General features: G+C 37.5%; 2 protein-coding genes across 2 annotated transcripts; one reads left to right on the top strand and one right to left on the bottom strand.

Annotated features, from left to right (window-relative positions):
- Positions 1 to 1136: 1136 nt before the first annotated feature.
- On the top strand, positions 1137 to 2286 carry LOC137717450 (pathogenesis-related thaumatin-like protein 3.5). Its single transcript, XM_068456828.1, has 2 exons — positions 1137 to 1224; positions 1348 to 2286. The coding sequence occupies exons 1-2, from the start codon at positions 1182 to 1184 to the stop codon at positions 2043 to 2045; spliced, it is 741 nt and encodes a 246-aa protein (XP_068312929.1). The 5' UTR covers positions 1137 to 1181; the 3' UTR covers positions 2046 to 2286.
- A 1220-nt stretch (positions 2287 to 3506) lies between these two features.
- Positions 3507 to 10052, bottom strand: LOC137717449 (uncharacterized). The gene is made up of 16 exons (XM_068456826.1): positions 9583 to 10052; positions 8310 to 8807; positions 7925 to 8057; positions 7678 to 7791; positions 7509 to 7582; positions 7360 to 7434; positions 6705 to 6797; positions 6534 to 6594; positions 5929 to 6261; positions 5654 to 5780; positions 5437 to 5536; positions 5222 to 5291; positions 4980 to 5132; positions 4771 to 4866; positions 4203 to 4528; positions 3507 to 4091 (listed from the first exon to the last, which is right to left on the bottom strand). The coding sequence occupies exons 1-16, from the start codon at positions 9643 to 9645 to the stop codon at positions 3846 to 3848; spliced, it is 2562 nt and encodes an 853-aa protein (XP_068312927.1). The 5' UTR covers positions 9646 to 10052; the 3' UTR covers positions 3507 to 3845.
- Between the last annotated feature and the right edge of the window lie 5288 nt (positions 10053 to 15340).

Raw genomic sequence — 15340 nt, 5'->3', positions numbered from 1 at the left:
AATGGAAAACGATTGAACGCCCAAACCATTCATTTTTTTGTTATATATTTGGGAGGGTAAAATGTATAACATGAAGAAAGTTGAGGTTCTACCATAAAATTAATTAACAATATGTAGAGTAGTCCAACACACTTATAAGCCCTTACAAGGTTTCTCCTTTCACAATGTGAGACTCATTAAACTTCACCTCCTCACACGACCCCTCACGCGTGACAAATTTTCAAGCCAAACACTTAGACAATAAAAATTAGGTGGCGTAGAACACATGTGGCTGTTCGACTTCACATGTTAGCCACATGCTCTGATAACATAAAAAAAATTGGGGTTCCACCATAAAAATAACTGGCAATATGGAGAGTAGTCCAACTTACTTATAAACCTTTACAAAGTTTCTCTTTTCACGATGTGGGACTCATTAAACTTCACATCGTGAAAATGGATGACACGATGACACATCAGATTTTATATTGTGAATAATGAATATGGAGAGTAGTCTTTACATCGAAACATACTAGAATTCTTGCAATTTTTTCCGTAACACTAAAATAGATGACACGATGACACATCAGATTTTATCATTGAAAAACAAAGCAAAGTTAAAGGTTAAACATAAGATAAGGTAAAGCTGCACACTCAACTGCCAAACAATCTACCCTGGCGATCAACCAAATCCAACAAACTACTTTCCTAAAATAGAAAAAGTGGTGACAGAGAAAGATTGCCGGCCTTTACTTTGATGACGTGGCAAGCCAAACCATTGCTTCATCCGATCCTTTTTCTGGGGATTCAAGGATTCTATGATCATGATCTTGATCGTTTATCGTATAGCGTGTAATCAGAAATTATTTAAAATTTCAAATTAAATATAAATGGTACCTAATAAAAACTGACCGCACGATATACGATGAACCGTCAAGATCACGGCATTTCCAAGATCCTAGAAAAAGGATCCGACGGGACCCTTTTCCGTTCATTACCTAGTAAAAGGTAGTGCTTCCGGCGCATAGGAACAGGCCCCCACTATCTTATACCACGTCACGGAAAGAGAGGAAGAATTTAAAATACCAAATTAACCCTGGGCGCAAATATAAATACCAATCACCAAGCCGAAGCTAGGAACCGCCAAATCGGATTAAATCGTACTTCCACAACTGTCCTCGACTATTTCTTCGTTTTCGGTTATGGCGATTAAGCTCTATCTTCTTCTTTCTCTCTTCTCGTTAGGTACGTACCTAAATCCCTCTTTAAACTAATTAAACATGATTAACTACACTAACTAATACAGTAATTAACGTAATCTAAACTCGTTTCCGTTTCTGGGTAATATTCCTCTGCTTCTTGATGCAGCTGCAGGCAATGTAGTCCGCGCGACCCAATTCACACTCCAAAACCGTTGCAGTTACACGGTCTGGCCGGGAACTCTCTCCGGAAACGGCGCTGCAATTCTCGGAGGGGGCGGTTTCGCATTGGCCCCGGGTACATCGGTCCAGTTCACCGCCCCTCCCGGCTGGTCCGGCCGGTTCTGGGCACGAACTGGCTGCACCTTCGACGACTTGGGAAACGGAAAATGCGTCACTGGCGACTGCGGATCGCTAAAATGTGCCGGCGGTGGCGCGCCTCCCGTGACGTTGGCGGAGTTCACGATCGGGTCCAACCCGGGGGACAAGGACTTTTATGACATCAGCCTGGTGGACGGTTACAATGTGGGCATGGGATTGTGGGCCACCGGCGGAACCGGCGACTGCCAGTACGCTGGATGCGTGGCGGACTTGAACGGCCGCTGCCCGGCGGAGCTGCGGGTGATGGATGCGGGTTCGGGGGCGGTGGTGGCTTGCAGGAGCGCGTGCGCCGCGTTTAACACGCCAGAGTTTTGCTGCACCGGGGAGCACGCGACGCCGCAGACTTGCTCGCCGACGCAGTACTCGGAGATGTTCAAGACGGCGTGCCCCACAGCGTACAGCTACGCCTATGACGACGCTTCGAGCACTTGTACCTGTTCCGGGTCGGACTACTTGATCACATTTTGCCCAAGCGGGTCATCATAAACTAATGATCAATTAATTATTAAGTATATTGGTATAAATTAAATTTTAGATAAGGGAGTGAAGGACCCTTATGCTTATGGGGTTTAGAATATTAATTGATTAGTGTTGCGTAGCAAATTGATTATGGTTTAATCAAATTATAGAGTACTTTTATATTATGTTATTTATTCGAAGATTAAGTCTGACATGTAGTAATGCTCACCTAATCCTCGATTTCACGAACGAGGGGTGATTAGTTTAATCCCGTCTTCATTAATATGATATGGTTTTATTCTAGAAAAGTCCAATCTGTACGTTTGCTTTGCCGGTTCTTCTTGATGTGATTAGTTTAAAATGTTTTGATTAGATGGGCGGTAAATTAGGTTAATATGAGATTAGCAGGCTCTGAATCTTACAGCTCAAATCTCAAAAAACAGAGGAAGAAGAGATATAGATACATACATGAATATATTGAAGTAAGCTTCTTTGCGTGTGTTGGTTCCTAGCGCGGTGAATGCATGGGAGTGCAATACTACTTAATTTGGAAGACTCTTGGCGCCTCCAACGAGGAAAGAATTTTTTTGTATGACAAAAATATAACCTCGTATACCAAATGTCATAATAAAAGTGATTGGATACTTTAAAAAGAAAATTTTCTACCTTTTGTATTATGACGCTTGGTGTACCGATGCGTGTTACTGAAACATTTCTCCTGCACCACCAATGAACCAATATAACTGATGTTCTTGCATTTGCATATCATTATTGTCCGAGACTAAGATGTTGTATGCATTTCGAACAATGAAACTGAAGCTTCTGTCCTTTTGTCACTTTCTTTCTTATTCTACCATGCGACTCTTAATCTATCCGGATCAACAATGCTAGTTACACCTATACCCTCCATCTCTTGGGGTAATCGTTTTATGTGTAAAATCAACGGTTCAGATCTTGAAACTACTGTTGATTCCGGACAGTCAACAACATAGTTTTGTTTCAAGGGGCTCCTTTGGAAGTCAATTCAAAATGACTAAAAACGATTTTAGAGAAAATATTTTAGGTTACAAAAGTATTTAAAGTACTTTCTACAAAAAACACCAATTATATATGAGCTCGTTTGAATATGCTTTTAAAATAACTGAAAGCACTTTTTGTGAAAATATTTTTGAAACTAATGCTTAGTCAAAATACAAGTAAATCCTAAAAAAACACTTAAAGTGTTTCCTTAAAAGTGCTTCTTGCAAAAAACACTTCAAGTGCATTTGGAACCCAAAAACATTTTCTCTAAAAACGCTTTCACCTTTTTAAAAGTACATCCAAACGAACCTTACTTCTTTTAGAATGAATTTTAAGTACTTTTCCAAGACTTCCATGCCTTCTTACCAGGGATTAGTTCCAAAATCAATTCACCAAAACCATAGCTTAAAAACACTTCCAAACAAGCTCAAAATTAATAAAAGACGTAAAATAAAAACGCTAAACAAATACAAGGGCTATTTTTTTTTTCTTTTCCTTTCAAATTTCAAGGCCTTCGGCCAAACCACTGCACAAACAACTCAACAAGCTTCCCTAAACTTTTTTTTTCCCTTTTTTCTTTTGGAATTCCCCTTGCATTTTTCATGCATTACTAAATTTCTCTACGAGCAGGCTTTCATCTTTGAAAGCAACAGCTCACCTCCCGGCCCAACATTTTTTTAATGATTTATTGGGCCTTGCTGAATGGAACCCTAACATCTAAAAGGCCCAGCATTGAAATGCCACCACCTTTTCCTAAAATTAAAACCCTAAAAAAAAAAATTACGAAAAACAAAAAATAACAACTGCCTAATTTTTTACAGACGTCCCTTTTGAGGAACTGTTACTTGAAAACCAACTCTGTATGCTGCTAATCCATGACGTTCTCATCTCACTTGAGCCTGTGCATTGCCCTTGTGCTTCGTCTTTACTACTGAATAGGGTTTGGTCCGAGCAATCGAGCGAAGCCCCACATGCCGAATTGTATGCTTGACAGGCCGAATAGCAGACACGGAGTCTGTTGTCCCCGTCCTTGTCGCACTTTTGAATCGATATCTGCATGTGCATGGTCGGATTCTTAGTATTTGAGAGAAATGATAAAGGCGAGAGAAGGTGATGGAGAAAATGGAAAATGGAATGACGGGTTGTAAGTGGGAGGCGACTTACCCAGCAAGCCAGCTGCTTCGCGGTTGTGTCACAGTAGCTGGTTCCGAAGATGCTAAAAAGCTTCCGGGCACCACCAGGAAACAAACGATGGTAGTTGGGCATGACCACTACATCCTCGAGCTGCTGCAATATGCTTGGTTCACTGGGTGCACAGTGCTGTCCGGCACCAGAGTTGACATTTTCCAGGACATCTTTACAAACTTTAAGACTGGATTGGAGCATGGTGCTGTTCTGGCATGAGTAGCCTGCATAGTCAGAGCAGCGGAATTCACAGACTCCATCATCACAAACACCTCCGTGAAGGCTGCATTGCTCATCACAAACCGCTGTCAATACAAGAGCAAACTTATCAGAAAACAGCTAACCGCCAGAATATTAGCAGTCATCGTGAACGCAGAGGATGAAAAGGACTCTTTGACACGGTGCAAAGAATTTAGACGGTGGTCCTAAAACCCTTCACGCAGCATCAGTCAAGTGTCTGAAATATGGGTGGTCATTCTCGAGTTGGCTACGTTTGCCATATAGACAAACTGGAAGGGGAAAAAAAAAAAAAAAATGGTGCGCATACCAGTGGAGCAGTCAACGCCTGTGTACCCTTTATTACATTCACACAGCCCATTAGAAAGGCAGCTTCCACGTCCATTACAGTTGCTTGGGCAGGTGCCTGCAATAGTCATAATTTCAGAAGTGGTTTTACGTAAATGGTGCATCATAACTTGGTGTAACCGCATCTTGCATGCTGATTATAAAGGGTGAAAAAAGGAATTAGGAGCTCACGTTTACTACAATCAGAACCATGAAACCCTAGAAAACAGTGGCACCTTCCTTCAACACAGTCTCCATTGAAATTGCACGACTTTGGACATTGTCCATTTGCAGGAACTAGGCCCTTACTGCAGAGTTCATGGTATGCCGGGCATAACAATTCACCTGAAAGAGGAACATTTTCAAGTTTTAATCATGCTAACGCCCCCAACAAGACTGAGAAGGAAAAATGATAGATAGAATAGCATCATTACCATTAAATCCTGGGAACTGAAGGGCTCCACCAGCTTCAGGACATACTTTCCACACACCATCCACAGCAACCTAAAATTTGCAAAGGGAAAAACATGAAGCAGGTTCAAATATAAAGAAGATGCTGGTCTACTTTATGGTTGATAAAGCTACCATGATACCCCATGCGCACCTGATAAACTAGAGCAGATGAAAAAGAATCATTGGAATAACAAACCTCTAATGAATTATTAACACATCTGTGCTGATAACATCCATTTCCTTGGGTCATCGAACCCCGTACAAACCCTGTACGTACCAATGATGAAGCCATACACCTACAAGTAACAAGATGAATAGTCATTAACAACATCTTGCTATTTTCAACTGCATCCAGCATCCATAGGAAAGCAATTTCCTATTTTAATAAGTTGTAATTGACTTTAAAATCTCACCTAGAGTTACTTCCTCGTACTTCACCCAACATTTTGTCAGGTTGCCGTGCGCTGTTAGAGTCAGTACATGACCCATCAGAGTAAGCAACAAAATAGGTGCAATAATCAGCCAGTGGGGACTGACCACCTGGAAACGTCATAAGACAACAGAATTCACATCAAGCTCCAAACCAAGTATTATGGTTAACAGATATTATAATATAGCACAAATGATGGAATGCTTATACAAACCAGTTCAAAGGTAATAATGTAAATTATAAATGCAAAAACCACACCTTTGTTAGCCTGTGGAAAATAGCGTGCCCACTGGGGTAGGTCTCCACTGTAACTTACGATCGGACAGTAACCTTCAGCTTCTCTGTTGTATGTACATCCTGACAATTGGGTTGTGTTGCAATGATATGCCCCCTTCCAGAGATTGCAAGGGGAAGTCACAAATTCAGTTCCTTGGTTGCGGCCCCAATCAAGATTCTCTGCCATACTATAATTGGCCTGGTACCATCCACTATCTTCTAGTAAAGCGAGTGTCATTTTTGAAACCACAGATCTTGTATCCACTGACCCAGTCATAATTTCATTCATTAGAAGTCTTTTCTCCCAGTGTGACCCTAAAAGTTTATAGATGTACAATGATTATTATTAGACATCAAAATGCTATCACAACTTCGTTGTTATCAGTCAGGAAAAAAATCCGCTACAGTTCTATCTATCAACTGTAAGAATTATCTTTCTTCTTGGTATTTTAAACTCCCCTGAATATTATACTTCTAAATATTGTTCCTCATGTCATATAATCGAGTATCAATATTATTTAACCAAGTACAGTATATTGGTGATATAACCTCTACAACATAGCATACAAACTTTTAAAGTACAGTACCTGATGTGCCGCGTCCTCCACCATCTTCGAGCTCTAAACCAGTGAAATTCTCAGAGAATGCCTGCCAGAAAAACATTCAACCATTTGTCTAAAAATAATTTTCTTAGAAAATATATAGTTTTCTTGAGCAGCACAGCAAATCCATGCATAATAAAGAGGGCTGACATTTACCGCATAATGATATCTTGAATGCATGACAACACGTGGAAGCACCACACGAGTCACCATCCGCCCAAGCTTTTCATCCATAATTTGTTCTGTAACCTGAAAATGGATAACAGGAAAAATTTTGGGGCCAGAGTGTCAATTAACTTTCCATAATCAAGCAACAATAAAACATCATATAATTTTCATAATGCATTTCAGAGGACAAAAACAAAAGAAAATACTAAAAGCTCAAATAAATACTAAAAGTTCCTACAGGCTCTTATGCAGATCATGATATTTGAAATATCTGACTATCATCTCTGAAATTGTTTTGACAAGATGCAATGATTATGCTTTCGAAAGAAGAAGAAAGAATAAACTTCTCGTACATTGAATACGGTTAGAAGGTAGTATGCAGGTTAAAACTTCACTCAATGGACCGTTTACTAATATAACGGTGATAACTGCTAAAGGCAGAACTCAAATTCTAGTCAAGGAGCGTATCTCAATTCTTGCAATTCCAAAGCACCTAGATGGATACAAATAATAAAGGTCTGAAGAATGGGGACAATGATAATGTAGTACTGTATTATTTGAAGGTTCCAAAAGTTAAAACCAAAATACATAGATTTCAAGTGGTTGTAAAGGAAGATTTTGATGCATTAGTAATAGTCTTTACCTGACTACGCCTTCTTTTCCTTTCATCCCTAAAATGAGCAAATGCATGGGGATCAAAACCAAGAACATGCATAACCTGGAAGGATCACGCATTCTAATCAGTAAGAAAGCACATCCCATGTTTTTAAATTTCATTAAAAGCCCACTGACCTCATGTATGAGAGTAGCAGAAAGCAAAGTTTCTGCTTCAGCTGTCAGATGGCGAGGAGCAACATTTACATGTCCTACATCCAAAAAGAAAAAGATACTATCAGTCTTGAGTTCTATTGCAAGAAAGGCACAACTGTCAATTGAAAACAATGCTCAATGAATGAATTACCTGCAATTGCACGACCCCATTGATCACGTTCGCAAGCCACTGCCCATGCAAGGGTGTTCCCAGTGGTTGGTCTTGTTGTCACCAGAAGAACCAAGTCTGCTTCAGCAACACCCTCTGAAAAAGATCAACACTATGTTAATAGGATAGTATACTAGTGTGTGAGCACATATCAAGACTTGCCGCTAAATACAAAACTCAAATGAAGAAATGAGCTTGATACGCAACACCCAATCTACAAGTAAGATACCTTCAACATATTCACGTGGCAGTTGTACACCTCCATCCTGGCCACATGCTGAATACCCACTCAACCGCAAGTTCCCCCTCACAGGTTCAACAGCTAAGGCTCTCTTGAACCAGTCTGCAGTCTGCCCTAGAGCCTGCATTTAAATACATCGGAAGATTAGTTTCATGCATGCTTGAATTTACCCGGGCTGTTTAGTATGCAGCACTGCCAATAAATTCATCTATCATGTGCACATTATATTTTCTATGAAATAGAACTGTTTGATTAAGCAGAACCCAGAGACATGAAGCAGTACAAACAAAGTAGAATAGGAACAATATACAATCGTTATATGAGGTACTAACTCGGAAGAATAAGTCAGGAGGAAAACAAAGTACAATCTAACCTTGCGAAGGCGTTGCCTTTTGTCCTTCCCAGCTATATCATCCAAGGTGCAGTTATACCAGCAGTCACCAGAAACTGGAGGATCGCCATGAGGATTACAAGAAGGAGTGCCAGGAATCGAAATCACAGGTGGCTCCCCAAGCTTCACAACATCGCCAACAATTCGACAATCTCTATCAGGAGAGTGACCAACAGCATCATAATTTAAATATATTCTAATAGGCCGTTTAACATCCTTCTGTTGTACAGAGCACTTGGAAATTCCAAGTAATGTCCTACCCTTTTGGTGAAGGGGTTTTGATACACCAGACCCCTCATACACCTGCGGGGTAACAGTGTACACTTTGCGACCAGGTCTCCTCCGCTGTTTGATTATCTGGTCATGAATGCAGGAATGTGAAACAATGCTATCGGAAAACAATTCTGGGCTTTGCCCTTGCACTGTGCTTTCTTGGAATGTTGCATTACCAGCTTCCAACCATAAAAATAGCAAAATAACCTGAAGCAACGCCAAAAAGAACCGCATATGTAATGAAAGTGAGCAACTTTAACAGCTGGATTCTTGGTAGAAACCCAAATTTATTGTTAAAACACAAATTGGGAGGTGAAAGATCAACCATTATACACACAATTCCAACACATTCACAAAACCAAAGGAAAAGGCAGATCTAACATATATAGTCTCAGAACAGCTGAACGGACATCAACTACGAAGTTTCCGAATCCTAATAGCTCAATTAGCACATGAAAGTGAATGCCACTGTTTCGTCCCGCTTTAACCCAAATCTGCTTCAACCTCAAAGATATGAACACTAACAATTGACCAAACCCAACCCACATATCAGCTAAAATCTATTCAAATAAAAAACAAAAGAAACTGAAATGTGACCCCTCAACATAGTGAACAGTTTCCACAAAAGGAAAGTTTAATTAGATGGAAGCATACACAAGCAAAAGCAAATAGCTTGGAAAGTGGAAATCCATTCCGTACTAAACACAGCTGCTTCCATGAACCTAATCAAAGTATAAAGCCCTAACCCGCTGTTTGGTTCCCGGGAATATGAAATAACATAGAAAACATATAACAGACAACTAATCAAAGTACCAAAATCCCAAATTTTCCCATCTCTTCCCGCAATTTCTCAGCAATCAAACACACCATTAACTCCTAACTGAAATTTTCGAGGGAAAAAACCCAAAAAAACTCAAACCCCAAATCGTCAAATAAATAAAAAAAAGTGAATAATAAAACTGAAAAAACTGAAAGAGCTCACCTTGAGGACAACGACGGCGAATCTGAGAGAGGGACATGGACGACGCCGCATAATCACCTCCATGAAATGCGGGATACTGAAAAACTATGGGCACCGATTCCATCAAATCGCCGGCGAGTTTCCGATCGGCTTTAAAACCCACAAAAATCGCTGGCTCTTCTGCATTTCAAATTGACCCAATAATTTAACCTACGAAATAATCTATTTCCCTTCTAAAGAGAAACAAAAATCGACGGAGACCCCTTTGGGCTTTTGGGGGTTCGATTCGAAAGCGCCGAACAGTGTGGGTCTTCGGTGCTTCGAGAGCCTAAAAAATGCTGCCGCTTTCGACGACTGATTCGAACGAGGAGCTCTTTGGTCCGGCCACTGAAAGTTTCGGCCTTTCGGGAATGTGAAGAACGCGGAATCAGTGACAGTGGAGGAGGGGGGAGAGAGAGAGGAGGTGCTATAAAATCAGATGGATTGGGTGGGAGTGGGTACAGCTGATGATTTTATTAATCTTTTTTATTTTTATTATATTTTCATCTTTCATAATTTTTTTCGTTATTTATTTATTTTTAAATTGGGAAAAGCTGGAAAGCAATGACCTTGATGTTTGGCGGAATTACATTAGGCCCATTGAATGTTTTAATTTCGGGAATTGTTATTAGCACTCCAAAAATCTCATTATACACTCCAAACTTTTTACGTTATGAAAAAAAATATACTTGCAAGGAGTGTAGAATAAAAGTTTTCAAGTGTCAACAACACTTCTCTTAATTTGTCTGTGTTTATTAATGTTAATGTCGCTTTAACTTTCCATAATTTGTAACTCTATTAAACCAATTAATTTTTTTTCTATTTTAGGAAACGTTTTTGGCAATGTTTCCTGAAATTTTAGCCTTATTTCCACATTGCCATCTCAACTTTAAATTTGATTCTGAGCTCCTTAAATTTTTAATTTTTGTTAACATCCCCACGTTATTACTTCTAAACCATTATATCAAACCGATACTTATATTTATACATTTGTCCAAAGTAGTTTTTGAATTTCTTGCAACTGTGTAGTTTCAATTTAGATTTAGAGAACTCATATGGAAGTGCATTTAAAATAGCTGAAAACGCTTTTAGTGTAATATTTTTAGAATACTTCTTACAAGAAATCAATTATTAATAAAATGCAAGTAAATCTTTGAAAAATATTTAAAATACTTCTTACAAGAAACACATAATTAGTGCTTCTTCAAGTACTTTTAAAATAAATAAATTCAAGATGAGTCAGTTTCTTGTCATAACTCAATTTTTATATATCTAAATATTACCAACTTTTCTTGGGAAGGAAACATTATGTTTATGTATATGCCACTACAAATTGACCACACGCTATTACACGTGGTAAAATTAATGGAAAATAATGATATAACTAATAATGAAAAGTTTAATTTGAAGAGAAAAAACAATTAAAAGTTTAAATTGCTCACATTAAATTTGAAAATTCAAAAGGTAATGTAAAACAAATCTAAAGATCCACCCAACCGGCAATGTAAAAGTTTTTCTTTTTGGTTTTTGTGTTGAATTCTTTTGATTTATTTTTAAGCAAAGGAAATTCATATCGATATGAATTGGCTTTATTCATAAAAAAAAATTTCTTTGATAATGTAAAGTGGATAAGGTCATGACGGTCCACCACCCCCAAAATGTGGATTAACCAAATTATCAATTATTAAAAGCCATATTAAAAAATTATTATGCTTCAATTTTAATTTTCTGTTTTTTTATTGGTGATGTTGTGCATCATATTTCTTAATTATTATTTTTAGTGAATTTAGACATGACAATTTAGAATTTAATAGGCTACTCTATTCTGATGTTGTATATAGTTGTAAAGGTCAAAATTAAAAAAAGAAAAAACCGTAAATTATGCTAGCACATTCGTTCAAAAAAAATTTCTTCTAATTGAGTTTAAGAAACGATAAGTTATGATTTGCTTTGCCACACACTTTGTTAGATGTGAGTTTGGCCTACTAACCCCAATGAGTGTGCTTTATGTGACTTCAACAGGAAGTGATAATAAATCTTTAACAAAAATCTTCATATAACTAATCGCTTTAAATGCTCCGCTTAGCTACTTGGCTCGGCCGAGCACATTGGTCCAATTGTAGGTTAAAATATGCATGCATGTTTTTCAAATCTGAGAAGAAAATTACTTTCATTACCTTGGTCAGTCTTTAGCTTAAAGAGGAATTGCTCTCTCTTTTGATTTGAGTGGGATTCTAATTATTTAACTTTAAACAAGAAAGGACCGAAACTTGAGTGTACTTGAGAGAGCATCACACTAAAAAACGAGGGACACCATAATACCTGGTTAATCTTAAACCCCATGTTTTACCAAGAACAAGAAACTAAGAATCAAATTTGTCGACATCAGTGAAACAAATACACTTGTTTAAAAAGGGTACGATTTGAATTTGATAATGTGGGTAAGCTAGAAAGTTTGATAGATTTACTGGTATCCGAGTGACTGCTCATTGAGTTGATGGCTGCATACACTCGAAAGTCCATGCCTACAAATCTCAGTCTCATAAATTAAATATTAATTTGGTCAAAAATTGGAAACTCTGACGGTGTGACAAAACCTTTCTGTCAATGTGATGTCAAAAACTTATTGGTCCCATTCAACTTGAACAATGTTGAATCCCATCCCTTGGAAGAGATATTTCAATGTCAACATGGTTCGGTACTGAGTGTATAATTTAATTGGTTGAGATATTTAAAATAAAATTTCAACTAATTATATTACAACATTTGATGTATCGGACCGTGTTTTTAAGATACTGAAAAATTTATTTCTCTCCTGACATATTTGCTCCATTGCATTAATTATATAAAATGCAAAAATATATGGATTCTTATCCTCAAAGCTCTACACAGAAAATTAGACTAAATAATCATCAACCATGGTTCATGAGCACAAGATTCCCAACAAATATTAATAAACTAAAAAACTGTAGTTAGTATAGGTTTTATTCTTTGCTTATTTGGAAATACATAAATCCAAAATATTGAAAGAAAAGAATGAAAGTCGAATTCTTATTTGAAAGTTGAAATAATTGTTTGCGAACGAATGTATAAGTCGTCGTTTTGACAAAAAAAAAAAGGTATAAGTTGTCAAATATGAAGTTTTGAATCACAAGTTATTTATCTCTCGTCAGTCATCATTCTCAGCTTGTGTATGTTGATACCTCAACTTAACTGTGATCTAGTTAGCTTGTAAACTATGATTAGTACTAAAGCTCGCCTAACTTCTTAAGTCTGCTTTGAACATTGGAAAGGGAAGGGCATATAAATGAGAAGGGCAGTTGTTTAGGTTTGGTATTTTGCTGACCTACATCCTCGGCTTAAGCATATTTGTTAATTTCTTGATACTTTGACCTTCTCTCCTTCACGTTTGTCTAATCTTAAATCTAATTAGGTCGTGTTTAATTATATTGTTTTATAATTAGGCATAAACTAATCTATCATTGTCCCTAAAGGTGGTTGGTTACTGATATATTAGTTAGAATGCAGCTCATCCAACATATCCAAAATGGACATTAATATTAAAATTTTAATAAATTAATTTGTTTTTGTTGGCTTGTTATCTGTGTTTTTTTAATACGTACTGTTTCCCCCAACTTGCACGGATCATAGTTGAATCAAGTGCTGCAAATGGTCCCTGTTAGGTCGACTGCCATAATTTCATCCAGATTATATGAAGAGGTAATACTTTCTGATAAGCTACCATTGATGCATAAATAAAAAGGTACACATAGCTCAACAATAATATCCAAGAAAATTAATAATTACCCAACAAGTCAAATAGGATGCCTCTTTGTGCAAGTTTTAATCAGCTATCATCAATAATTCACGTTCTTCGTGTTGTTAGTTTAAACGTTGCATGTGTACGCGTTTTTTGCGATTAGGTTTCTTAAAAGTTTAATAATTTATGCTTTACAAGTTTTTGCATGGCGTATATATAATCATCTACGCACGCGAACTAATTAAACCAGACATTTATCGTGTTTGCACATGCAAACAAGGATAACTCACTATCCAATTACCATTTTAGGGTTTCTACGTGAAGTCGTAACAGAAGCTGGATTTGTTTCTTTGGTGTTTAGTCAGAAGCTTGATCCAACGTGGTTAGACCGTGTTATGGAACCAAAAGGAAAATGACCAAACACTCGATGTTTTTCTTCCTCTTTTGGGTTGAATACACGAAGCAAACACCAAAAGCTCACTAATTATCATATCAATATCCTTCTGATAAGGACTCCCACCCCTATTGACCTCCTTTTTGTTCATCAACGTGTTGCTTAAAGGACTATCGGTTGACGTCAAATTGCTGAAATTAAACACTCGGCATGTGGTGCGTATGTGTTAAGATGGCAAGAAGAAGAAAGAAAGAGTTTTATCGCTGCATGATTTTATTATTTCATTCAGATCAATAATAATTGAGTAATATTGTAATAAAAATAAAAAGTGAAGGGAACCATTTGAAAGAATAAAGATTGTGTTTACATGTGTTTTTTAGTTTATTTCAGTTTAATCAATTAATTGCATCATTTTTCTTAGCATATACACTTGCCACGATCACTTCTGTTTCGACTTTTGTTTGAGAAAAGTTAGTCATGGAATCAAAGCATCGATCTAATAAGAATGCAGTTTTAACAAAAAAAAGTCAGCCCATTAAAAAAGTTAACAAGAAGTGCATAAAAGTAAAAAAAAGTGTGTGAATATTATAATTTTATAGATGATAATTAATGCTTTGAATTTAGTATTTTGTCTATTCAGGCTAGGCATCATTCGTCGTGATAGATTATCATATAGTTCATAGTTATTTCTTAAGAGGAATGGAAGCAGAATATCGTAAGAAGTTGAGAAGTTGTAACTGTTGAAAATCAATGTCAAAGTTAGGCAAGGAAAGTTAGGCAATGTTAGGTATGGTTGAATAAAAATTATTAGGTGCAATTAATGTGTTTTGTGTGGTAATAAATAATCTTAGTTTAATCATTTGGTTTGCTATAAATACCCAAGTTCTCAAGCATTGTAAATCATCCAAGGAAAAACAAAGCCTAGAGCTAAATAAGAAAAGCTTTGCTAATTAGTTTGTTTTGTGAGCTTTCTTTAAGAGTGTGTTCTATTTTCTTCTTCTTGGGATCATTAGAGTTATCTTGGATACTCTTCTTATTCAACAATTGGTATCAGAGCCAAGTCGGTCAGGGATCGTTCTTGGTAGAGCATTGGTTGTAAAGTCTCTTGAAATTCCGAGTATGCTCTGTGGTTGCAGTTTTGACTGATCTTCCACATCAGAAAAGGTTTCTTGAGATTATTGCTGGGGTTATCACAAACCTTGAGAGGGAGCTTCTTTGTGTCGAGAGTAGTGTATTACTCTGCACGGTAATCACTCAAGCTTGTTCGGTGTAGTCAAAGTCTCGCCGATACGATGGGTGATCTTCAAGTTGTTGGAGGAATCAAGAAGCTCAACAACCAAAACTATAACACGTGGGCAACGTGTATAGAGTCTTACCTTCAAGGTCAAGACTTGTGGGAGGTTGTCGGTGGTAGTGAAGTTACACAACCGGCAGCGGAAGATGCTAACGGCGTCTTGCGAAAGTGGAAAATTAAAGCAGGCAAAGCGATGTTTACTTTAAAGACCACAATTGAAGAAGAAATGTTGGAGCACATTCGGGATGCCAAAACGCCAAAGGAAGCATAGGACACTTTTGTTACACTCTTT

Source organism: Pyrus communis, chromosome 15, assembly GCF_963583255.1.
Source record: "Pyrus communis chromosome 15, drPyrComm1.1, whole genome shotgun sequence".
Classification (NCBI taxonomy): domain Eukaryota; kingdom Viridiplantae; phylum Streptophyta; class Magnoliopsida; order Rosales; family Rosaceae; genus Pyrus; species Pyrus communis.
Note: the sequence above shows the minus strand (reverse complement) of the source record. Positions and strands in the feature narration are given on the sequence as shown.

Excerpts from the sequence above, each read along its gene's own strand:
- LOC137717449 (XM_068456826.1), bottom strand. The coding sequence starts at position 9,645 with ATGGAGGTGATTATGCGGCGTCGTCCATGTCCCTCTCTCAGATTCGCC. Across the intron at positions 5,781-5,928 it reads TTTTCCACAGGCTAACAAAG|GTGGTCAGTCCCCACTGGCT; the intron begins GTGTGGTTTTTG and ends TGACGTTTCCAG. Across the intron at positions 4,529-4,770 it reads AGGCGTTGACTGCTCCACTG|CGGTTTGTGATGAGCAATGC; the intron begins GTATGCGCACCA and ends TTGTATTGACAG.
- LOC137717450 (XM_068456828.1), top strand. The coding sequence starts at position 1,182 with ATGGCGATTAAGCTCTATCTTCTTCTTTCTCTCTTCTCGTTAG. Across the intron at positions 1,225-1,347 it reads TCTTTCTCTCTTCTCGTTAG|CTGCAGGCAATGTAGTCCGC; the intron begins GTACGTACCTAA and ends TTCTTGATGCAG.